At 37.1% G+C, this 25,112-nt stretch overlaps 1 protein-coding gene across 2 annotated transcripts in view; it reads left to right on the top strand.

The window, feature by feature from the left end:
- Positions 1-19,478, top strand: part of LOC140187369 (protein kinase C alpha type) — a 314,906-nt gene extending 295,428 nt beyond the window's left edge. Inside the window, exons 15-18 of one of the 2 annotated variants that reach the window (XM_072242638.1) lie at positions 3,241-3,348; positions 5,742-5,882; positions 10,383-10,412; positions 17,382-19,478. In XM_072242638.1, the coding sequence (XP_072098739.1) occupies positions 3,241-3,348; positions 5,742-5,882; positions 10,383-10,412; positions 17,382-17,546 (444 nt within the window). In that variant the 3' untranslated portion in view covers positions 17,547-19,478. The remainder of the gene's footprint in view (positions 1-3,240; positions 3,349-5,741; positions 5,883-10,382; positions 10,413-17,381) is intronic. The other variant, XM_072242640.1, reaches the window with a different exon arrangement.
- The last annotated feature ends 5,634 nt before the right edge of the window (positions 19,479-25,112 follow it).

The following is a 25,112-nucleotide window of genomic DNA, read 5'->3' as shown; positions in this document are numbered from 1 at the left end:
AAGCTTTTTTTTTACAAAATAGTTATGAAAGTTGGTATCGGAATGATATAAACGGTTGGATGTTGATTTTTTTCCCTCTTCTGCTTATTCATTCAAAAATATGATTATGTAGTAAAATGATTGGAGTATCACAAACAAGAGAAAATCCGCAGATGCTGGAAATCCAAGCAACACACACAAAATGCTGGAGCAACTCAGCAGGCCAGGCAGCATCTACGGAAAAGAGTATTGTCGCCTTTTGGGCCGAGACCCTTCAACGGGACTGGAGATTAAAAGATGTGGAGTTGGGGTTAGAAGGTGGAGAGAGGGGAGGAAGAAACACAGGGTCGTGGGTGAAACTGGGAAGGAGTTTTGCTCCAGTCCTGATGAAGGGTCTCGGCCTGAAACATCGACTATACTCTTTCCCATAGATGCTAGCTTTTGCACTTGTACATGCCTATGCTTATGTGGACAAGACTCTGGTACACTTGCCTGGAAAGGAGTTTGAGATGTCTCTTTTACACAAGGACCTCAAAGGCAAAGCAAATTGCTTTGCAGCCTTCTAAAATTGCCTGTTGTTAACTTGCAATAAACTGCACACAAGAATACATACTGAAAGGAAATCAACAGTGTAATTGACAAATGAGCCAACTGTGAAACTGTAGAGAGTTAAATTCAGAGGTTGCTGTCAAATTTTGTCTCACCAGGCCATTGAGTAAACAGTAAACATCAGTTGCTAAGCTGACAAATGCAGAGGTGCAGAAAAGCACATGGCGAGAGAGAGAACATTGCTTCTTGTAGTGATACCCTGCGGCATCATAACATGTTACATATTCTTACCAATGTTCTGTCTTAGTAAATTTTCAGCTGTTGTCTGAATCACTGATACAGCAATTGTAGAATATCATAAGTCCAGATTTTCAAGAGAAAATTGATTTTCAAGGTAGATTCAGAACAAGGTTAAAAAAAAACTTTCAGGATCCCAGATATTAATAGAGCAAGGAAGTCATGAAAATAACCACAAACTACACACCGTCTTTAAAATACATTCATTAGGTAGGTATTTTTGGCTTGTACTATTAATAATGATGAAAGGAAAATCAGGCCACTCTTCAAACAGATGATGTGGCAGATTCTGGAGGAAAAGTGATTTCAAATGCAGCAAATGTTTGTTGCTGCTGCAGCACCCTTTAATTATTCACTCACTACTATTTTCTGTAAGATGCTTATTCCAACTTATATGGTTTATAGCAAGAAAGGATTGCTGTGATCTCATCTTTTTCATATCCTCCCAATGCAGCAAGGCAAGAGGATTATCAGCCCTGCTACAGTTGTTTGTTCATGACTAATGAAAGCTGTGCAATAGCAATTTTGAATGCTGTTCTTCTGATATATAGCCATTGCTAAACCCTATAGAATTCTACCCAAAGCCTTTGTACTATTAACATTTCTGAGATGAAAACAACATTCGTGTGGAATGAGAAGCAATACTGCACTGTTGCAGGGCACCAGCAGAAGACCTCAAGCAAAAACCCATGGAAACAAAATCAGAGATTTCATCACCCACTATTTCTTGCACATACTTATGAGTTATCCATGACTTTTGGAGCAGGTCACCAACCCATCACCAGTGATGCTAGGTTATGGAGTCATAGAGTTATAGATCAAAGAAACAAATCTGTTGGGGCAACTCATATATGCCGACCAAGGTATCTTCCGGAGATCATCTATTTCCTACGTTTGGTTCATATCCCACTAAACTTTTTCTATACATGAACCTGTCTAAATGTCCACTTAATGTTGGAATTGTACCCACATCTATCACTTTCTCTGGCAGTTTGTTCAATAATTCCACCATCCTTTCCAAGTTCTTGTCTATGCCCTCAAAATTAACCTTCCCCAATTTTGGACTTTAACTTGTGGACCTGACCACCTTTTTTCCTTAACTATTGTAAAATTAATAGAATTACTGTCACTGGTTCTGATGTGTTTCACCAAAGCACTTCAGCCACTTTCCCAGCCTTGCTTTCCAAGAGAAGATCCAATGTTTCCCTTCTCTGTACTTGTAGATAGGGCCATCTACAAATTGCTTGAGAAAACCTTCCTGGCCACAAGTTCAACCCCTTCTAATGCCCCAGCTCTATGACAGCCCTGGTCAATAGATGCAAAGTTAAAACTACAACTATATGATTCCTACAGTTGCCTAAAATCTCCCTACATACTTGGTCTTCTAATGCCTACTAACTATTGGGGAACCTTTAGTACAATCCCGTCAAAGTGATTACCCCGATCTTATTTCTAAGTTCTACATATAGAGGCTTACTGAACGTTCCCCCAGGAATATCCTCTCAATGCACTACCATGATATCGGCCCTAATTAAAAATATAATTCCCGCTCTTCCTTCCACCTCTATCACACCTATACCTCAGAACATTCAAGTGTCAGTCCTGCCTATCCTTCAACGATGCTTTTATAATGATTATAATATCACAACTCATGGGCCCACCCATGCCCTAACCTCATCTGCTTTCGATATCAAAACTTTTTTTTTGCATTAGATGTAGTTCAGCCTTCCTTGCTCCCTCTCCTGTACCCCCAGTCCTGCCTACCGGACTAGCTCACTTTAACTTCTATATTTGCCTTTTTCATCGGCCAACTCTGGGTCCCAGCCCTGCCAAAATAGTTTACCACTCCACCCCCACAGCTAAATGTACCTGGCAGGATATTGATCCCCCATAAGTTCAGATTCAATCTATCCCTCTTCTACAGATCACCTCTGTCCCATAAGAGATCTTAATGGTTCATAAACCTGAATTCCTCTCTCCTGCAGCAACTCCTCAGCACTCATCTGCCCTCTCCTCTTTTCCCTACTTTTAATAGTGTGCGGCACCAAACGTAATCCAGGAGATGACAAGTTTTGAGATCCTGTTTTTTTAACACTCTTAACGTAACACATTTGGGAGGTGGTACAGAAAATTAAGTATACACAAATATTTTTCTATTGTTGGTCTCATTTCCAAATAGTCTGAAGAAGGAAAGTTAAAAAGCGCTAAAATAAAACAAAGTAACACCTCGTAAAAACTTGAGCATAGGTTGGTCCATGAAGTCTTTAAAGGAAAACAAAAGCTAAACTGTCAAATATAAATTAGACGAACTTTAAAACCTGTTTGTGCTTACAGCATTAAATAACCTTTCTTATCTTGGCAGTTTTATGGGTGTTTTAACTAAAGATTTTTTTTTTGCTTTATACATTCTGACAGCCTCCATTTGATGGGGAAGATGAGGATGAGCTCTTCCAATCTATCATGGAACATAATGTATCTTATCCTAAATCCCTGTCAAAGGAAGCCGTTTTGATCTGCAAAGGGGTAAGACATCAATCTGGTAGCATGACAACACTTGTATAGTATCATCACATTTCATATTATAATGTTAATAATTGCTTCTCTGTGCAATGTGATAGACCAATGGGATAAAAACTCTTAATAAGATCATTGACAATTATGGCATCGGTGGCTATTCAATACTTCTTGTCCAGGCCAACCAAATAAGAAAGAGGCACCCAGCATTTTCCAGCTCTCAGTTTGTAATTAGCACGTTCTAACACTATTTTTAAATGGGATGAGGGTATATGCCTTTCCCATCCTTTCAAACATAAAACTCTTGACCCCATCACTCTCTGGATCAAATATTTTTCCTCAACTTCCTTCTGAACCATCGAAGATTACTATAATCCTATTTTCTCCAGGTTATTCACCTCTGAGCTGGGAGAAATAGGTCCTTCCTTCCTATCTGTAGATCTCTCATTTTTTCTATATGTCTTAATCAAAATTCTTCAGTCCATGCATTATCCTCAAATATCTTGTGATCTTCCTTCTCTTATATTCTTAGTGAAAATGTATCAAAATCCCTTCATAATTACTTTTTCTTTTACTTCTTGTTACCTTTAGGGATTTGTGGACATGAACTCTATGGTCTGCATGTTCCAACTCTTCTCAGTCATAAGTTATACAGCACACAACCAGGTCTTTGGCCTAGTTTATCCATCTGACCATTGATTAATAATCATAACTCTTACATTCACGTTCAAAGCATAACTGCAACAAACAGAAAGAGCCAGATAACATGCCTTCAGGAGTTTGGAGGATAAAAACAAAGACATTTTAATGGCACCACTGAGACCACACCTAGAGTACTTGTGTCGTTTAGGTCACCATTTGTAAGGGTGGATGTCTTTACATTGTAGGCAATGTAGATTAGGTTCACCAGGTTGATTCTTGCAATAACAGTGTTGATGTATGAAGAAAAGTAGTTTGCAGGTTGGGCCTATGCTGAATGGAGTAGAGACAAATAATTAGTTAGTGTCCTGATTGAAACATAAGATTCTGAAGGGGATTAACAAGGAGGACAATGAGAAGACGTTTCCATCCAAATAGTATAGAGGACTAGTAGGGACAGTTTCCAAATAGAGGTTCACTCATTTCAGGTGAGGTGGAGGAGGAATTTATTTTGTCATAGCTTTTGGAATTTTCCATGCCAGGCAACAATAGAAACACTCAATGCAGAGAATGAGAAACACTTAAACTACAGGAAGGTGAAATCTATGTGGAGAGAGCAGGAAAGTAATGTTAAGGCCATGACTGGATCAGCAAATATTTTACTGAATGACACTGTCATTTTTTTAATGTTCTTTTAAGAACTTCTTGTTAATAAATAAAGTGGATTCCAGTTAAATTGGATCATCAGTTAATCAGGGCAGCTCTTTTTTTTGAGCAACACTTCAAGAACAAAAACTAATTTAAAAAGTAACCAAGATTCCCTATATGTTTATTTGGGACACTATACTGTTGCCAGACAGTTTCTAACTAGCGTCAGTCATGTGTACTTTAGTGGCCGTTAGACACTACACCACGCTGAGACTGAACAGTTTCTAAATAGAGTCAGTTGCACATGCATGCATTACGTTATCAATTTGGGCTGATGGACACCAATTCAAAAAGCAGTTTCTTTTATCGTTTTGTTTTTTTATTTTGATTTTTAAAAATTCAGACCCTTGCCAAGACATCTAATGCATATAGGTGTGGTGTCTGCTCTGATTTTGTTCATTTGCAGTCAATCAAAAGAACATGGCAGCGTACACTGGGTGAATTCTTCCGTCAATTAACTATTAGGAACTAATAGTTTTATAGTATTGTAGTAGTATTGGTAGTGCTCTAATTAATTTGAATTTCATTTAAATACATAATTTGTTACTCATTTAAATGGTAGTTTGTCTTTTTTTAATATACCTTTCTAACTACTTCCATGAAACTTCGGCTAATTGGGGCAGCCACTTAATTGGGCCAAAAGATACTGGTCCCAATGTGTCCCAATTAACCAGAATCCACTGTATATGCTGAATTTGCAAACACATTTATATGTTCTATATCTTACAGTTAACAACCTGCTGGAAAATAACACATGCAGTTATTTCTGCTCTTGTTGAGCCATCAAAAAAGTAAAGAAAACTAGAAAATTTCTTCCAACTGTGTAGTATTTTCACAATAAAGGCAAGGATGATATGACACACTTTATAAAAGTGATTTTTACTAAATGTTTTACAAAGTAGTTGCAATAGAAATTTCCATTTAAGTGGGGCTTGTGGCTTTATTTTTGAACCACTTGATTCCAAGAAACAAATCTCACTACTCAAAGTCGCTCTTAATTGTAAGACATATGATGTTGTAATCTCAAAGTTGCTTTTAATATTTTCCCTTGCCAGTTGATGACAAAGCATCCAGCAAAACGTCTTGGATGTGGACCTGAGGGAGAAAGGGACATTCGGGATCATGCTTTCTTCCGAAGAATTGACTGGGAGAAACTGGAACAAAGGGAGATACAGCCTCCATTCAAACCGAAAGTGGTGAGTGTGCCAAAGTACAAATAGCATTGATGTTGCATCTAGGAAAGCTGGGTTGTGTGCACCTATAGTAACTGCTGAGTTCCAATTTACAGAACACTTTATTAAATAGATGGACCGATAGTATTAGGAGATTAAACAATGAATCGGTTACAATTGGAAGTGTGAGGTTTTAAGCCTGTGTTTCCAGTATGAGGTTTTCTCAGTGATTGAACTTTTATCTGTCCAGTCATTTTTTTTTAATCTTCCAGTGTTGAGCAAAGCCAGAGGAATAAGCGTGAAATTGTGATTCAGCAAATTGTGTGCAGGACTGATAATCAAATGTGTGTCCAGTGTGTGACAAATGTTGTTGGGAATATTAGTGGCACTTAAAAAAAAAATCACAGTTAAGGGAACAAAAGAACCTAAAGCTCACTGAAAAGCAGCTCATGTTAATGTCTCAAACTGTTTTCAGATTAATTCTGCAGTGGAAAAATATTCTTCTACCAGTTTAAAGATGTGGATTGTAGGATTTTATCCACAGAAGCTGTATGCTCCTTTGCTCAGGTTTCAACAAAATGTTGATGATTAAGTTTCTAAGAGTACCTACTGTTGTGCCATTTCTTTACAGTTATAGTCTACAGGAGAAGAATGTTCACATACACCTTGCAATGCCACATAAAGAAAGAGTAGGTAGTAGAATTACTGAGCTGCTACAGATTACTGTGGCATAAATTAAAGTAAAAACAGCACTCTCCCACCATGAGGTAAATAGAAACAAAACAGCAGATCAGCTGCCTCATCTAAGAAAGTAGTGGCACCAGTAGTGAACAAGGAACAGATATAGATCGTGTCATTTTACTGAAAGATCAGTAGCTGACACATACTCTGCAAAAGTCTTAGCCACGTATACGTACACAACTAGGGTGCACAATACTGTATTTGTCAACGTGTAAAGGGGAGCAAAGGATGTTGGGAATGGCGAGGGTGGAATGCCACGGGAGGGACGTGGGACCGGTGGCAGAAAAGGACAGACAGCAGCAGGAAAAGGTTGAGGGGGGGGGAAGGGAAGGGGTGGCATGGGTGCAAACACACCCAGCCCCTGAGACACCAGGCAACGTCATTTTATTCCAAACAATTGTTTTATTGCTTACAGAATGTCTCTCTGGTGCTTCCCGCTCCCTCCCCCCTTTTCCCAACCATGACTCCCCTCTCCCTGACCCCTTCCCACTCTCAGTCCACAATAGAGTCTCATATCAGAATCAGGTCCCCCATCACTGGCATGTGTCATGAAATTTGGTTTATCTGTGGCAGCAGTACAGTGCAATGCATAAAATTATTACAGTACTGTGTAGAAGTCTGAGGCAGCCTAGCTATATATGTATGTTAGACTTTTGCACAGTACCGTAGGTATGAAGTAACAAAAAATCTCATTTACCTTCCAGTGTCCAATCTCACACATAGCTCCATATCCTTGCAATATTATAATGCAACAGCCAATAATTTTTGTTAATACACAGATATTTCACAAAGTGAACAAAATGGTTGAAGTATGTATTCAGTAACTAGTGTTGAAATACGTAGAAATAAAATTGAAAGAAGCTATGTAAGTTTATCTTTGAATCCCTCTAAAAACCAACAGCAAGTTGAATACAAGCTGGTGTGGCCAGCTGTCAAAACATGATCTGTGTACAGATTATGTTTTGTACAGGGGATAGACTACAGGGGAATTTGGCAAATCTGAACTGAAATTCATTTAGTAATGGGAGGGCAGAAGGTGATCACAGAGTTTTGTTTTTGAGGTTGGAAGCTAGTGATCGATGATGTTAAGCAGGGATCAATCCCAGTGATACAGCTAGTAAAGTGGCTGGTCGACAGTTCCCGTAACCCAGGTTCAATGCTAGCATTCAGCGGTATCTACTCCAGATCAACTATAGTAATTTGGAACTCCAAGGACTAATGTTAGAGGACTGACAGACTTTCTAATGGATATTTCACATGCCATACACTTCTATTTTTTTTTAATGATTCTACATACAGTAATGGAATAATAAATATTCCAGAGAACCTGGTGGGCTTAACGGGTACAGAGAGAAAAGGGGTCCCAATAAGCCAGATATTACACCATCAGGATGTCAGAGTAACAGGATAGTGATGTTTATTAATTTAAATATTATCTGCTTTACTGGATATAACATATTCCACTATATGGATTGCACAAATAGCTATTATGCCCTTTCATTCTCAAAAGTCTAACAGTAATTTACATACATTGAAACATAGGTTAATGGTATAATGCAGGTTAGATGCCAGGATCTAATGATTCAACAAAAAGTAAGAGAAAGTGTTATCTGTAATCCACTACCAACTTCATGTGATCTTTCTGTGAAAGACTTTCATTCTCAGGAACTTTTTTTTTATTAGCATCATAATTCTTAGGGCTTCAAACATTAAAATAAAGAGGCAAGATAAGTTTTTAAAATCAAGAATAATGTTGAAATGGGAAAATGTGACCTGATTCTATTTTTCAAATCTTTAATCTATATTGAAAAATTGTTTACAGGTGAAAATAACAGATCATTTGATCATGGCTGATTTATTATCCCTCTTAACCTCATTATCTTACCTTCTCCCCATAACCTTTGACACCCTGATTAATCAAAAGCCTTCACCTTAAATATACCCACAGCCACCTGTGACAGTGAACTCCACAGTTTCACATCCTGTGAAGTAGTAATAGTTAAGGAAGAAAATTTTCAATTTGAAATTATTTCTTGTACACCATTTGTTGTATTTAATTAGCAGAAAGAAACTATAATGTAAAACAAAGCAAAATAAAAAATATACTTATGGAACAACAATTACAAGATATTAATACACTAAGCATTCTAATAACTTATATGACTAAAACAATGTAAACTAACAACAGAGATGCCCCAAATTTGATCTGGTCTACACTAATGCAAGCCAGACTTCAATCTCCTAATTGTTATTTATTGACCTCTGCTAGAAATTATGTATCTGTGGATATGAAGACTGAAAATATTATTTATGTATAAGTAATCTATCTGAAGAAGGGGTGTTTAGCTGATACATTCCAAGGTCATAGAACAGCAGGCTATTAAGGGAAGTAAATATTTTGGCATATTGATACAGTGAGTCATACAGATTCATGCCTAATATATATTTGCACTTTTTCTCATCTGCAGCAGTTTTAGTGATTTTAGATTATGTGGACGCTCAGTCCTCGTTTATTGTCATTTAGAAATGCATGCATTAAGAAATGATACAATGTTCCTCCAGTACGATATCACAGAAACACAGGACAGACCAAGACTAAAACTGACAAAAACCATGTAATTATAACATATAGTTACAATAGTGCAAAGCAATACCGTAATTTGATAAAGAGCAGACCATGGGCACAGTTTAAAAAAAAACATTTGACTGGCAACAAAGAGCCATGTGCATTAGGGTCCCATGGCATACAGGGTTCAAAAAGGAAAGGCCTGCATTTACATTGTCTTCCATGCTTGGGCTCAGTATATCCAGTAATTTTTTTTTTAAGTACTGTAATATTAAATATGGTAGCCAGCTTCTGTAAATGAGATATTAATAAACGCCAGATAAGGGGCAAATTCTAACATCCACTTTTATACTGGGACGTGCCCAGGTATCTCAACAAAAGCAAAAGGCAAAACAAACAGAAAATATTGAAAATGCTCAGCAGGTTTGGCATAATTTGTGGAGAAAAGTGGTATTAACGTTTCAGGTTGATGACCTTTCATCTGGTGAAAGACCATTCACCTGAAATGTCAATTCAAATGTTTGTGAATGTCAAAGTCAGTATCAGGGCTTTAATCATCAGTGAGATGCACGGATTCACTGTCAAAGCATTACCGAGTGCAGCAGGCTCAGTGCACTGAGATACTGTAGTACCTACACTGAACCACTCCTCACCACCGTGCTGAGTCTACACCCTGCTAATGCAGGATTATGATCAGGGTGGGCTAGGGCAAGTAGCACAATTTAGAGGCAGCAGCAGACTGCCCAAATAGATAATGGTTAACAGATCAAGTATTAACCAGGACCTCCGTGAAATAGTCCCCTTCCATTTTCTTTGTCCTCGACCTAAGGCAAGACTTTTGCTTAATTTCTTATCCAAAAGCAGAATCTCCAACCGTGCAGAACTATTAAATTGTAATGTTTATACTCAAATCTCTGGATTGGGGCGCAAATCCTGAATTATCTAACTAGGAGGAGAGGGTTCTACCTCCTGACCAATCACTGAAAGAAGATTCTGAACCCCACATGAAGACATTTCAGAACAGTCTGGTTCCCTGTATTATTTGTTGTTGTATCTCTAAATTAACTTGGGAATGTAAGAACACTTTCCAATTGTAATCATTGTGTATGCAAGACAATTAGTAATTTATGAGCAATCAACATTTCAACAAAACAAAGCTGCTATGTGTCCGTAGTAAAGTTTTTTTTAAAGATCATAAATTAGTTTTCATTTTACAGAGTGCCACATACAAGGCAGATTTCACAAGTGTAAGTCTTACCTCTTTTCCTTTAAGAAGCACTGCAAAGGCTTTGTTTCATTAATTCTTTCAGAGTGGTTACAGTGTTTTGGCAACAATGTGATCTTGTTTCGGATCACAAAGCAATTGTGTGTGCGCTTGGGTTTCTTTATTCTAATGTCTAGCAGAATTTGAGCTCTGGGTTTATACTATAGCATGTTTGTGTGTGTGTTTGTGTTCAAATCGCAATGAATATGTGTACTCAGGGAACAGGACTAAGTATTTTAATACTAAAGAATCACGAGCTGTACTGTTTCCTGAATCCTTTAATCTCCCTCTAAGTATACAATGAAGGAAAAGTACTTTAAGATTTCCCACAATGTAAATGAAACAAAGCATTTCAACTTGCACCAAAGGTGCTCTAACACTAATCCTTCTTTATTTTCCATTTCCAGAGGATTAACAGTCATACGTTATCTTCTGTTGTTCCTAATAATAAAAACAACTCCCTTATCTCAGCAACAAAATTGTAACCCCATATAAAACTTATTTCCTTCAGTATTATTGTGCATTCATCACCTTCCCTTTCCCCTAATATGATGTCAGAGGAAAAATGACAGGGACTTTAACAGAAGCAAACCAGCTCATATTTGCTAGACTCTCAAAATTCAGAACAAGTTATCTTTTGCAAATAGGTTAAAATTCTTTAAAACTATGAAATGGAGTGACCTTTTCAAAATTACAAGTTGGACCAAAGGGCCTGTTTCTATGCTGTATAACTATAAATTCATAAATGAACAATTACATTTATGCTCAAATTACAGAATAAAGAGATTTGCTGCAATTGATTGGTGTGTGCATGATACTGTTAATAGATTTGATAGGCAAAAGGTTTGCAAGCACAATTATGCCCTCAGTCTACATTCTGTGGGCAACGTGCATGAGGGGTAAAGCACTGTCCCACAGGTAGACATGCAGCCAATCAACTTGTGCTGGCCCTCAGGCATCTGACAGCAATCAGTTGGAGTGGTGCAGATTCACTGCCCATGTCAAAGATAAATATGCTAAAAGCAGAAACGCTGAAATGAAACAAACTGCTGGAAGTATTCAGCACATCAAACAACATCTCTGAAGGGGATAGAGTTAACATGTTATATCAATAACCTTTCATTTGAACTTCCTGCAGTCTTAGAATACCACGTAATGTAGTAGGAAAAATACATACAAATTAAAGATTTTTAAGTAACAGGTCATGTCTGGATCAATACCAAATTTGATATAATGTAATAACAAACATATCTTCATGAAGTAGTTCCAATTTTAATTTTTTTTAAAACCAAAGTAAATTACATGTGGGTGAATTAACAAATTGTATGCTAATTGAAGATGTTTGAATTTTACTATGCACTCATGCTACTGCTTTGCTATAATACTAATTGAGATCTGATTTGCAGTGAACTGTTGCAGCTTACTACATGTTTGTTGCAGCTAACCATTTCAAAATTGGCACCGTTATTTTTGATGGAAAGAATATATATATAAAATATAACTATTGTTAACTTTATCATTTAACTTGCATTAACAAAAGCTCATTCTATTAAATATTAATGTTCAGGGTTGAAATTTCTTGACCCAATTTTAAAGTGAGCCTAATGGCCAACAAATTAGTATAAAGTATGGTATCAGACATGACAACAGCAAATGGGAGGGCCTTCTGTGTGCAAAGATGGATGGAGTGGTTACAATATTGGAGAAAATATAAAAATAAAGGCAATGAGTAAAATAGTAATAAAAAAGGAAAAAATAGAATATATTTTAGTTAGATTTATTAAAAAAGATGGCAGGAGTTTCTATAGATATTTTAAAAATTGATTTATAAAAGTTAATCTGGATTATTATTGAAAAACAGGGGGATGACAGATGAATTGAACAAGTTTTTTACATTGGTATTCTCTATCAAAATACATGTAACTGCCCTGAAATAGATAACAGTTAGGAAATGGAAGGAAAAATTTCAAGAGGATTACAAATCTCCCTGCAAGTGATGGACATGGCAGGCTGATGAGGCAGCAGATCTTACTAAGCATCATCCTAAAGTTTTAAAAGTTTAGGTGTATAATGCAATTCATACATCAATTTTAAATTTCTGTAGTTCACTAGATTCCCCTAATGTTTCATTAAATTTCTAAATAGTAAATGTAACTGTTTTATTCTGAAAGGTGGCTGGTGGGGGGGGGGGGGGGGGGGCCTAATACAGGAAACACCAGGCCAGTTAGCTTCAACATCTGTCAGATGGAGAAGGTAAGATCTGATTACTGAGGATAGTGCAATAACTCTGCAGGGGCTTACATTCCTAGAAAAAGATCCATGAGCTTCTGTTACATGAAGCTGCATCATCTGCAATTGCGCCAAGGAAAGCAAGCTGAAAAAATGTACATTTTGTTCACTTTATTCCACGTAAATTGTGGAAGAACAAATTTTATTCTGTCCTTTTTCGCTGAATTGTGAATTTCCCAAGGGCAAATTTTCATTTCCCAAATAACCAGGGGTGCCTGTAGTAGCTTTGCACTAAGAAAAATTCAAGGTAATCAGCCAGAATCAACAGTTTTGTGAGAGAGAAATCACGTTTGATCCAATTATTGGAATTTTTTGAAAATGTAATATATGTTCTGGATAATAAAAAAATACAACAGATATTCTAGTCAGGAAGATATTTGATAAGAAGGGACTATCGGGGTTAATATGAAAACAGGAACTCATGACGTGAAAGATGTGGATAGGGGACTGCCTGGCTAATGAAAAAAGACAGTAGACATAAATGGGTCTTTTCTGCTTGACAAATACTATATGATTTAAATAAAATGCTGAAAGTTGCAATGGTACAAACATGGGGTAAAGCAACTTGTGAAGGGGGCGCAAGGAGAAGACAAAGGGATATATAGATAGGTAACTGAGTTGAGAACAATCTGGCAAGTACAGCATAATGTGGGAAAATATAAAATATCTATTTTGGCTGGGAAAATAAAAGTCTACATTATCTAAATAAGAGTTTGCAGGACTATGAGGTGCAGAAAATTTGGGTGGTATATCCGTGTTTCACAAAAAGCTAACATGCAGATATAGAAATTAATTAAGAAAGATAACACAATGTTATTGTTCATTGCTAGGGGAATTGAGAACAAATTAAGGAGGTTCTTTATAGCTTTACAAGCCACGGGTGAAACCACATCTGAGTATGGATTGACTTATGAAGAAAGTTTGAACAGGCTAAACTTAGCTGAAGATTAGGAAAATGAAAAGGGACTTGGTTTCTGAAGGGTCTTGACAGGGTAGATATGGAAATGGTATCTCCTCTTGTGGAAAAATTAACAACTAAGTCATCATTTTAAAATGAGGGATTGTCCATTTAAGGCATTACCAGGACAGGCTTGAAGCATGCACTATTCTACATAGCAAACAAAGAAGCAGTTATAGCTGGGCCAATGTGGCTGGCTGCCCAAGACTACCCCTCGAGTCTGGAGAAAGCAGGAGGAGACAAAGGAAAAATTGTTGAGGGTGAGGACCAGTTTTACCAGACAGTGCTGGAGGAGAACCAGTTGGTTCTTTTATTGAGAAAGGAGCAGAGAGCTTTAAGGCCTTCCTAATGGGGGATAGAAGTGTATAGGGACTGGACATCTGTGATGAAAATGAGGCAGCCAGGGCCAGAGAATTGAAAGCTAGTGAGGAAATTGAGAGCATGAGAAGTGTCACAGGGGTAGGTGGGAACAGACTGAACCAAGAGGGATAGAATGGAGCTGGGGTATGCGGACAGAGTTTAGTGGGGCCGGAGCAGGAAAACATAATGGACCTGCCTGAACAGTCAGGTTTGTCAATTTTGGGCAGAAGGTAGAAGTGCGTAGCACAGTGTAAGTTTGGTGGAAGTGGATGGGAGTTCTTCAGAGTTGATGAGCTCAGTGAAGGTGTTAGAGATGGTTTTCTGATGGTCCAGAGTGGGGCCCTCTTCAAGGGGTAGGTATGTCCTTCCATTCTCACAACTCTATCCACCCTTCAAACACCGTGTCTTTTTATGTTGAAATTACCTAATGCATTCTGCACATCCATATCTAATCCACTACATTTCTTATCAACTTCTCCATAAATTCAACTAATTGATTTAGACGTAAATTAACCTTGACAAGTCCGTAATAGCTTTCAAGCCACTGCCAATTGGCTCAAAATTTCCCTGACTGAGACAAATTTGCCTGTATGATTTCCTGACTGAGTAATTCTTGCTTTGTGACTACAAAGTCTTTATTAAATGCTACTTTGATTGTTCCTTATAGCAGATGAAGTACAAGAATTAGATGAGTATACATTTAGAAAAACACAATTAAATAAATATGTGATGTTACTGTAACATGCTGACCCGAGGACTGTTGTCAAAGTACTTGTGACTGTCCTCTGAAGTCCCTGCATAAAAGTGAGCTGGACACACGTGTTGTTCCGATTGTCTATGGTTGTTTAGTTCTGACATATTGTATACAAAGCTATTCAACAATTTCAGACTTTAGACTCTGTTGATAACACACTGGCATTTCTAGATCTGTGCTGTGCTCCTCCAGCAACTGAAGACTTCAGAAAGCACCTTCACCCAGTAATGTCATTTGCCAATAGGAACAGAGCAAGGTAGCAAATATTCAGGGAAGAACATTTCTTTCTCTTGTCAAAAATTCTCATAAATTAAATAATGTCAATGCAATTCCAAGCAGGCAAGAGATCATACCACTAAATTTAACATTATCACTCAGTGCACAAACCATAGGATTTTCCAGTGATTCGTTTCTAAATTTGAGAAACCAGTCCTTTTCCTTATCCTGCATTGTGGCTGCCAAGTGTAATAAAACGTTTTAATTTCCTCTTGACATACTGTATTTCACTGAAATAGTAAAAATCTAAAAATAATTTTGGATAAAGACTGAAAAGACTTTAGAGCTGCACTGGGGGAATTTTGATACTGATTAATCTATTACTGTAGCTAATGCTACAGCATAAAACCAAAATTATTTCTCCATCTGCAATATCTTCTCTCAGTTTGATATAGGTTTCACTTTAAAAAAGATTATTTAAATAAAAAAGGTGTCTACCTATCGTAATTTCTTTCCCTCAACTATGAACCAACTGCAAAACAGACCAAACTTGTCCACTCAGTACTGCCATTTCCTTTTCAATCACGGTACTTTTTCATTGTAGTGTGTTGAATGAACTACAAACAGATTAAGAGATAGTCACTAAAATGCCTTCCTTTTGCCTTTCTGCACAAAGCAGATTTTTACCACAGCAGGTCACTGTTCACCTCAGGCTATCTCCAGGATATTTTATTAATAGCACCAACCAGCCGTGCAGTTCACTACTTTTGGGAGGCTCTTTGCATGGATAATAACAGAACACTTGCAACCTGCGAACATCTCAAGCACCTGGAAACAATAAAATTTATAAGATTGCTCTGGTGAAACTTAACAGCAACTTTTGGATTCGTACATTTAACTGACTACATTTACACCAAATGTTGACCATTTCATAATGTAGTAACAGCAAATTTGCTATCATGAAATAGCAAAAACTAGGTCAATATCCTACCAAATTGCATGATGACCTTCAAAATATTACAGTCCACACATTAACCACATTCCACTTGCAGTAAACTGTAATTCCTGCCCTCTAATGCAATAATGGATCTGCCAATTGTAGAAAGACTTGATAAATAGATCTGATAGGTTCTTCTCTTCTTGAATTATGAAATTGAGTAAGCTGGGGCTTTTTGTCTCTGGAAAGTGACTGAGAAGAAAGATGATAGCTTTTAAAAATGATAAAATTTAATAGAATAGGTGCAAGGACGCTCTCAACATCTGTGAGTACATCTAAAACAGAGGCACAAATATAAGATAGTCATTAACAGAGAAGATAAAGAATGAGTCATTTCTTTACACAGTTGCTGCAAGACTTTACTGTTGCTACATTGAGTAATTGAAATGGGTAGTGCTTGCTGAGCTAATAAAAATCACACTGCAAATATGAAAGTTGGGGTAATTAAAATGGGAGGATGCTCATCTTACGCACAGATTAGTCTGGCTATTTGGATTATAGCTTATATTTAATTAAACACCCCATAGCAATCTGATGTGGAGCTTGTTGCCATTTGGCCAAAGGAACAAACCATTGCAGGCAAGTTATTTCCTGCATTCAGGAGTGCATATCTACTTATACATAGCAAGAGAACTCCTATGCTTCTCAAAGATTACCTCCCAACTGGAAAGCCTTGGCAGTAGTATGGCAGGAAATCTTAAGTTCTATATTGGAGATGTATTAGCAAAAATTTTAAAGTGCAACTTTATAAAATTCAGTGTCTCGTTCTAAAAGTTCCATTATCAGGTCTTCAATAATTAAAAAGCAACATTGCACTGAGAAATATGCTTCAATTTGCTTTAACTTGGTCAGTTCAATGTATTCAGTACATATAAGTAATCAGAAAGTATGGAATAAATTGTCAAGCAGATCTAATGCAGTAACTTTTGGTTTACTGAAAGTACTGACAGTCATACCATCTGGGCAAAGGTTTCTGATGGGGTGTGGGGTGAAGACAGAAAGACTTACATATTGAAAACTATTTCAATAATTCACTACAATCTGCTTCATGGCCTGTATCCTTGCTGAAGTCATTTGGATTCACTGTATTGTTCGTATAACCTGTGCTCTGACTAGCCAGCTGTGAAGTTCATAACAGAGCATTGTTGGAGCAACTAATGATTGCACTAATATTCATACTGAAAATCTAGAATTAGTATTATTTCAGCCATTGGCTCACATAAAATATCACTTTTGTCATTCACTATTTCCTAAGATCAGGCATTAACTTATGATAGATAAAAGTTTACTACTACTGAACTTTCAATAAGTAGTTGCCTATCTTCTCTCAACAGATACCCTAATATATCTTTCTCTTTCTCTCTCTCTCTCTCTACAGTGTGGCAGAAGTGCTGAAAATTTTGACAAGTTTTTCACAAGAGGCCAGCCAGTGTTGACACCACCTGACCAGTTGGTCATTGCTAATATTGACCAGGCAGAGTTTGAAGGATTCTCATTTGTAAACCAAGATTTCATTCATCCCAGTTTAACCAATGTTATATGAAGAGGACGAGCAAATGCAGCAAGAAACCCTTTGTTTAAAATGACTATAATTAATCGACCATTAACTTTACAAGATTAATAATGTTCAGAAAAAGTTAAGGAACATGCACTTTTAACTTTTAGAGAAAACATTAATATACTTTATGAAGATTTACTGACAAAATTTTAAAGTCCAACTTTAAATTGTCTAATATAATTGTGAACTGATTTTTAGTAAGTCATTCTCCTCTGCTGAATTTTAGCATTTTTTTTTAAAAAAGATGTTGAGGTACAAATTGCAATATACATTTGGCCCCCAAGGGACCAGTTCTTTTCCCTTTGTCTTCCCAATTTTAGGTTGGTTCTATAGCCTTTTCATCAATAAAACAAATGGGAAACAAATTCGTTTCTCCAAAATATAATGGTTGAAATATGTTCAAGTAAATCAAAAATATTATGAAATTCTCATTCTACAACTTGCACTAATATGTACAACATATTTCCTTCTGGATAAATGAACAATAAAGCTTTGTTGAGGACAGAATTAATTGAAGGGAATAAAACAAAATGATCAAGTTATTTTGGCATTTCAACAAGTTCTCGAGATCTTTCATCCAAAGTAAGAAAGGATGCTAATAGATTTTCTCAAGTGAAATATTCAGTTTAACATATTCCCTTTTTTAAGGTACAACTTAATCTAGTGCACAATTCAAATATTCAGAACAGGTGACCATTCTGATTGTATATGAAACTATAAAAATAGAAAAAATCAGTTGTCTAGTTCATTTTACATTACAATTTATTAAATGGAATGACTAATAGTTATTTCCAAAAAACAATCAATGATGTTTTGCTATACCATAATTCAATATGTAAAGGGGGCACACCGTATTACAGCACTTGTCAAGATTTCAATTTTTGTCAGTTATGTTACATATAATAAACTGAATCACAGAAGTAACAGCCAGCCACTTGCACATGCTATTCAGGAAAATGATATGACATTTCTTGCTCGAGTTCCCTTTCATGGCACTGATTGCAGGGTTTTGAGGGTATACCACACCAAGACACAAGGTCATTTTCTTAAGTTGCTCCCTACTACTGATGTAGATCAACTTTTTAAAGCAAATACATCTATTAAAAAAAGAAAGATACATTGTTTGGTTCACATGCCTGGCTCAACTAATTATTTACATCAAACTTGTCATTTTCCTTAAGCTTAAAGAGTAAATGCTAATTCTTAAAGAGTGATACTAAGTCCATTTGGGCATCTTAATTAATTTTTGAAATAAGAGCCAGTTATGAATATTTTTGCCTTGATTTTGGAAATTTTAATTTAGTTTTCAATATTCTGCCTTTGCAAATTGCACGTCAGAATACAATTAGCATGCTGTCGATAGGTGTTGCATGTAACAAGGCCTAAATTTTGGAAGCACGTATGTTTGGTAATTGGTCTAAGTAGTGTTTGTCATTTCCAAGTTGAAAAATTGCTCCTTTTAGAAATAAAATTTAAATTGAAAATGTCAAGTTTTTAAAATCATATCCTTGTTACATTTCTCTATGCTATTCTTCCCATTTCACAAGTCAGTCACATGGTTGACTCTTAAATTATTACCATAGGTACAGTCAATGTACATATGCATTCAGCCCATTGTTAGTCGAAACATTAATATTGAAAACCAGCACTGATTGATGTTACAAACAAATATTTTAGATGAATGATGCAAATAGTTAATTTATAATGCCTAATATAGTTAAAGCACTATCCTACTCAGTTTAAAGTAATCCTGTGGACCAAAATTTTTATTAAGTGAGTTTGCTTAACCAGCTTGAATACAAATATTTAATTAATCAGAGGTAGGAGGGAAGCAAAGAACATGCATGTAAGTTAAATGCTAAAATATGGACATTTTTGTGATGGTTTAAAATTGGAAATAAAGTTCAAGGTTGATCAGGTGTGTGAAATCTATCGGTTATTTAACATCTCAAGATTATTTCAAAAGGCAGTCCCTGCAAAACAATTGATATGATTATTGATTGGAGACAGAAAATGAGGCTGCTTCTTTAACTATTTCTTGGGGTTAGTCTGTAAGAAAGCCTTACATCACTGTATAGACTTTTAATCAGGCTACATTAACTATTATGATTTATAGTATTGTTAAACACTATGTTGCTAGGATTTGCCCATCAGTTCAAAGCCACTCAATTGCCAACTCACAGGTATTTATACAATCATCCCAATCACCACAAAATTGTTTTCTTTTGTATTGAATTAGGTTGTATTTAAAGAATGTCGAATGAATTTCAAGGTGATAATTCAGCCAAGTGGCTCCAGACATTTTTAATAATAGCTGTCTTTTCAGTTTAATTTCCCAAAGCCATTTCTGTTCAACTTCTACCTTGTAATTCTCCTTTCAGGGTAGCTGAGTCCTATTTAAAGATATGGTGCAGATTTTATATCAGATCAGGAAGCTCCTATGGTGAGAGAAACAGAGTTCATGTTTCAAGTTTGGTAACCTGTCATCAGAGTTGGGGAAAAGTCAGAAAACAAGTTACAAGTTGCTGCCAGAGGAAGTGAAAGGTATTCTACTGAGTGGAAGGTGATAATCAGGAGAAATTGGTGCAGGAAGTGCCAGCTGAAAGTGGGCACTCTTTCAAGATGAACTATTGATTCAGTCCATGATGACCCCAAGCTTGCAGTTACCATTACTGTTTATTCCGACTCTGACCTCTGGCTTTGGCCTCTTACACTGTGGTTAAAATAAAACCTCAATGCCAGTTCAAGAAACAGACTAGATATACTATGACCTCCAGTGATGCACTATTTCAGATAATCAGCCATTCCAGCCTTGCAACTCACAATTTCCCAACTTCCTCCTCTCATATTTTCAGATTTAAAATGTTCTTTGCTATGTTTACTTCTTTGAAATACACATTTTATTATTCACTAGCCATTACCAATCCTTTCAGACAGTGGCACCAACTCCACTGTAACATAGTATTAACGGTAAGACTCTTGGCACTGTGGAGGATCAGAGGGATCTTAGGGTCCAAGTCCATAGGACAATCAAAGTTGCTGCGCAGGTTGACTGTGTGGTTAAGGCATACGGTGCATTGGCCTTCTTCAACCGTGGGACTGAGTTCAAGAGCCGAGAGCTAATGTTGCAGCTATATAGGACCCTGGTCAGACCCCACTTGGAGTACTGTGCTCAGTTCTGGTCACCTCACGACAGGAAGGATGTGGAAATCATAGAATGGGTGCAGAGGAGATTTACGAGGATGTTGCCTGGATTGGGGAGCATGCCTTATGAGAATAGGTTGAGTGAACTCGGCCTTTTCTCCTTGGAGCGACGGAGGATGAGAGGTGACTTGATAGAGGTGTACAGGATATTGAGAGGCATTGATTGTGTGGATAGTCAGAGGCTTTTTCCCAGGGCTGAAATGGCTAGCATGAGTTTTAAGGTGCTTGGAGGTAGGTACAGAGGAGATGTCAGGGGTAAGTTGTTTTTTTTTTTAAAACACAGAGTGTAGTGAGAATGTGGAATGGGCTGCCGGCAACAGTGCTGGAGGCGAAAACAATAGGGTCTTTAAAGAGACTCCTGGATAAGTACATGGAGCTTAGAAAAATAGAGGGCTATGGGTAAGCCTACATAGTTCTAAGGTAGGTACATGTTTGGCACAGCTTTGTGGGCCAAAGGGCCTGTATTGTGATGTAGGTTTTCTATGTTACTATTCAGTCTCACCTAGTTCTAAGAATATAAGAAATAGGAGCAGAAATTATCCTGATGTCCTTCAAGCCTACTCCTCCATTCATCTAGATCATGGCTGATCTTCTATCTCATTATCCTTTTCTAGCACTACCACAACCGCATCCCTTGGTTCCCTTAATGTCCAAAAATTACTTAATGTTTTGAACAGTTCAGCCTCCATAACTCTGTGGGTTAGAGAATTCCAAACTTTACCACCCTTCCAGTGAAAAACAATTCTCCTACTTTCAGTTCTAAATGCTTTATCACTTATTCTGAATTTGTGCTCCAAGTTGTAGACTCCTGAGCCAGGGCAAACATTCTCCCTACACCCAGTCTGTCAAGTCTAAGGATTTTGAAACTTCGTTCTCCTCTCAAACAGCAAATCTGTCATTTCTGTCAGAACCAGCCTGGTGAATCTTCATTGCACTCCATCCATGAAAAATATATTGCTTCTTTGGGAAGGAGACCAAAATCGTGCAAAATACTCCAGAATTCAGGTGTCTCCAATCTTTTTTTATGCCGTAGACACATACCATTAACCGAGGGTTCAGTGGACCCCAGACTGGGAACCCCTCCCTGCTCTAAATGCAGCTTCACAAAGGTGCTACTCAGTATAAGACTTTCTTGTTCTTGTTTTCCAACAGTCTCATTTGACTTCCTAATTGCTCATGCACCTGGCTGGGAGGGCCATATGTCACATATTCAAGTTTGCTGACAATACTAAACTAGTGGAATTGTTCCTTTGAACATTCACACTAGACAATCTTTAACCAGCTAGAAAATACCCACATTTTTGGCATGAGGACCAAGGTGGATGACCACACATTTTCCATATTCTATCCTTCAGCCATATTCTCACCACTTCGTCACCCTTTTACAGACAGCAAAATTGACTACAAGACATTTGGTCCTCCCAGCCAAATCACTCACTTGGACTGCAAATAGTGAAGCCCAAACAATGATCCCAGCAATACACTCATCCTGCCAAGCTATGAATTTGTTTATTGCCACTTTTTGCCTTCTGTCTATGGATGAATTCTCAACCTACATCAGTATGTTTCCCCAGTTTGATGTGCGCCAAAATGTTGGCCAACCTTCCAAATGGAAGACCTTATCAAAACCTGGAAGTCCATGCACTGATTCTCTTTTGTCTCCTTGGCACATCCTCAAAGAACTCCAGCAGAGAAGTAAAACATGGTTTTGCCTTAATAAATGAAAGTTGACTCAGCTCGGTCCTATTACTCTCTTCAAAGTGTTCTGTTATTATATGCTTCGTTAAGCATTCTAGCCTTTTCCCCGTAACTGGTATTAGGCTGACAGATTGGTAGCTCTCAAAGAGTAGGGCCACAATTCATAAAAATGAGATCTCTATTCTGTCACAGACCTATCCTCATGTTCCTTCTAATGTTCCCCTCTTCATCTGCATTATTTCTAATTTTGCCCTGTTATGATTAAATATCATGTTAACCCTGTCCGCCACCATAGAGCATTTCTAGCATTTTCTCGGCAATGCTTTTGTCAGCATTTAGCATCTGCAGTATTTTGTTTTTGCAAGCAATGTAACCGTAGTTGTATACATAGAATGACAGAATTACTATAATGGAGCCAGTATAACCAGGTCAGTGAAAAGTGCTGTATGTTTCATACAAGTCCTCCAAACAGGATGGTTCAAATTACAGGCAGCAGTTCCTTTTAAAACAACAGGTGGGGGGTGTTTTTTGAAAATCCAGAAAGATCTGAAGTTTGTATTTTGGTCTAGATCTTCTTAAAGTGTAGAGATTCTGCATGTTGAAGTGTTTGATTTTCTATTCAAAAGAGGTTTTCTAATGCAAGTTTCATACAATATATTGTAGACATCTCTATTCAGTAGCAAAAATACTTGATTTTTCCCTTTCACAGTACAAGCTGAATATCCATCTAATGTTTAGAACTCCATCTATTCTCTCTAAAGTCTGAATAGTACGAAAAGCATGCTATTAAGATAGTTAAACACTTACATCTTCAGAACCAAGAATATTGCAGAAATCTATTAAGGAGATAACACTTACAAGGATGGACTTTAACGAAAATTGATACATGCCTCTAGAGTTTTCTGGGTACATCAGAAGACACGAATCCAGAAGCACAATTCTATGGTAACGTTTAAGCAGCTGTAATCATTCAGCCTGTAGAAAATCTTGCATATTGTGTAGCGTAAGCTGTCACAGCGAGTTACTGCATCTCTTGTTTTAGGCATTTTAAAAATGCAAAGATAGGGATGCAATTCCATCTCAAAATTTACAGATGCAAGGTATGAGGCAAATAGTTTGGCAAGGATAAAAAATGGCATTTCAAACCTTTAAACTTGCAGCTGCAAATTGATGATTTGAAATGCCAGGTCATTCCTGTTTCGCATTTGGAGGCAATGCCATTTCCTTTACTATTTTAAAAACTTTGCAACAACAGCAACTCCACAACAGGTGGAAAAGCCACATTAATTATCTTCAATCAACTTCTAATTGAACATAAAACTTCTTTTTTGTTATATGAGGAACTTCCCTCTGTATGGTATTGTTTGTCATGTGTTAATTCTGGTATGACAATATCTAAAAATAAATAAAGAAAAACATATCCACCAACTGAGTTCTCTGCAGTGCTTCTGTCAAACCTTTTCTACCAAAGTTACTGAATGTTGCCAACCACGTACTGAGTGCAGCTTTTACAGTTTGAGTGTAGACCTCATCAAAGGCAAATCAGATAAGGGAGTGTGGGGAAGTGATGAGGTCAAGATCATTATTTAGTTATTGAGATACAGCGTGGAATAGGCCCTTCTGGCCCTTTAAGCCATGCTGCCCAGCAACCCTCAGTATAACTACACCCTAATACTGAAACGGGACAATTTACAATGGGCAACTAACCTATCAACTGGTGCATGTTTGGACTGTGGGAGGAAATTGGAGCACTCAGAGGAAACCCACTCGGTCACAGGACAAACCCCTTACGGCCAGCAGTGGGATCACTTAGACATCATGAAGTTGCTGGTGATAGAAATACCCCATGGTGTGGCTCTTCAAGTGAAGAGAAAACTAGCATGCTGTGGTTTTATGATGGATGCAGCTCGAAATCAATGGCCACATACAAACAATTGATAGATAATAAGCATGGATTTGCATCATTGTGATTCCGTAAGCGATACGTTATGGACAAGCTAACAATCAGAATAATCCCAATGATTTTTTTCAAAACTATATTGTTTATATAATTTTAAAATGCATTCAAGCCATTTTTAAATTATTCCAATAATGGATAGTGAAATATTCCTTCCTCTATAAATTCCCACTAATGAACAACCACTATCAGATTGGTTTAGCATGTTTCAGGGAACACAATCATGTACACTTCCTCCACAACAGGACTCTACCCACAACTCCAATAGACCATCTTCTTGTCCATTTTCCACACCAATCTGAGTGACAATAAACAGCCATGTTAAAATATTAATATCATTTACATCAGCATCTCCATATTGGTGTCATAGAGCATGGAAGTGTTGCTTGAATTTCTTCTGTGAAATGCAGTAGAAGGGAAACAGATGGCAAGCTGCAAATCTACCTAATGAGCCATGAAATAAGCATGACATGATAAACAAATAAAAACTAAACCTAGCAGGGTTGAAACCACAACTATTTATACAACAAAAATCCACGAACTTTTTTTAAAGGGAGCATTATTGTTCAGTTAAGCAGCAGGATAATATGGCAAAATAACATGAATCAGACTGTTGGCACCGGAATCTGATGAATTGTAATTGATCTAAATTGCCTTCACATTGCACCTGTAATGTAACTACACTACTTTAT

This window comes from Mobula birostris, chromosome 24 (assembly GCF_030028105.1).
Source record: "Mobula birostris isolate sMobBir1 chromosome 24, sMobBir1.hap1, whole genome shotgun sequence".
Lineage (NCBI taxonomy): Eukaryota > Metazoa > Chordata > Chondrichthyes > Myliobatiformes > Myliobatidae > Mobula > Mobula birostris.
Note: the sequence above shows the minus strand (reverse complement) of the source record. Positions and strands in the feature narration are given on the sequence as shown.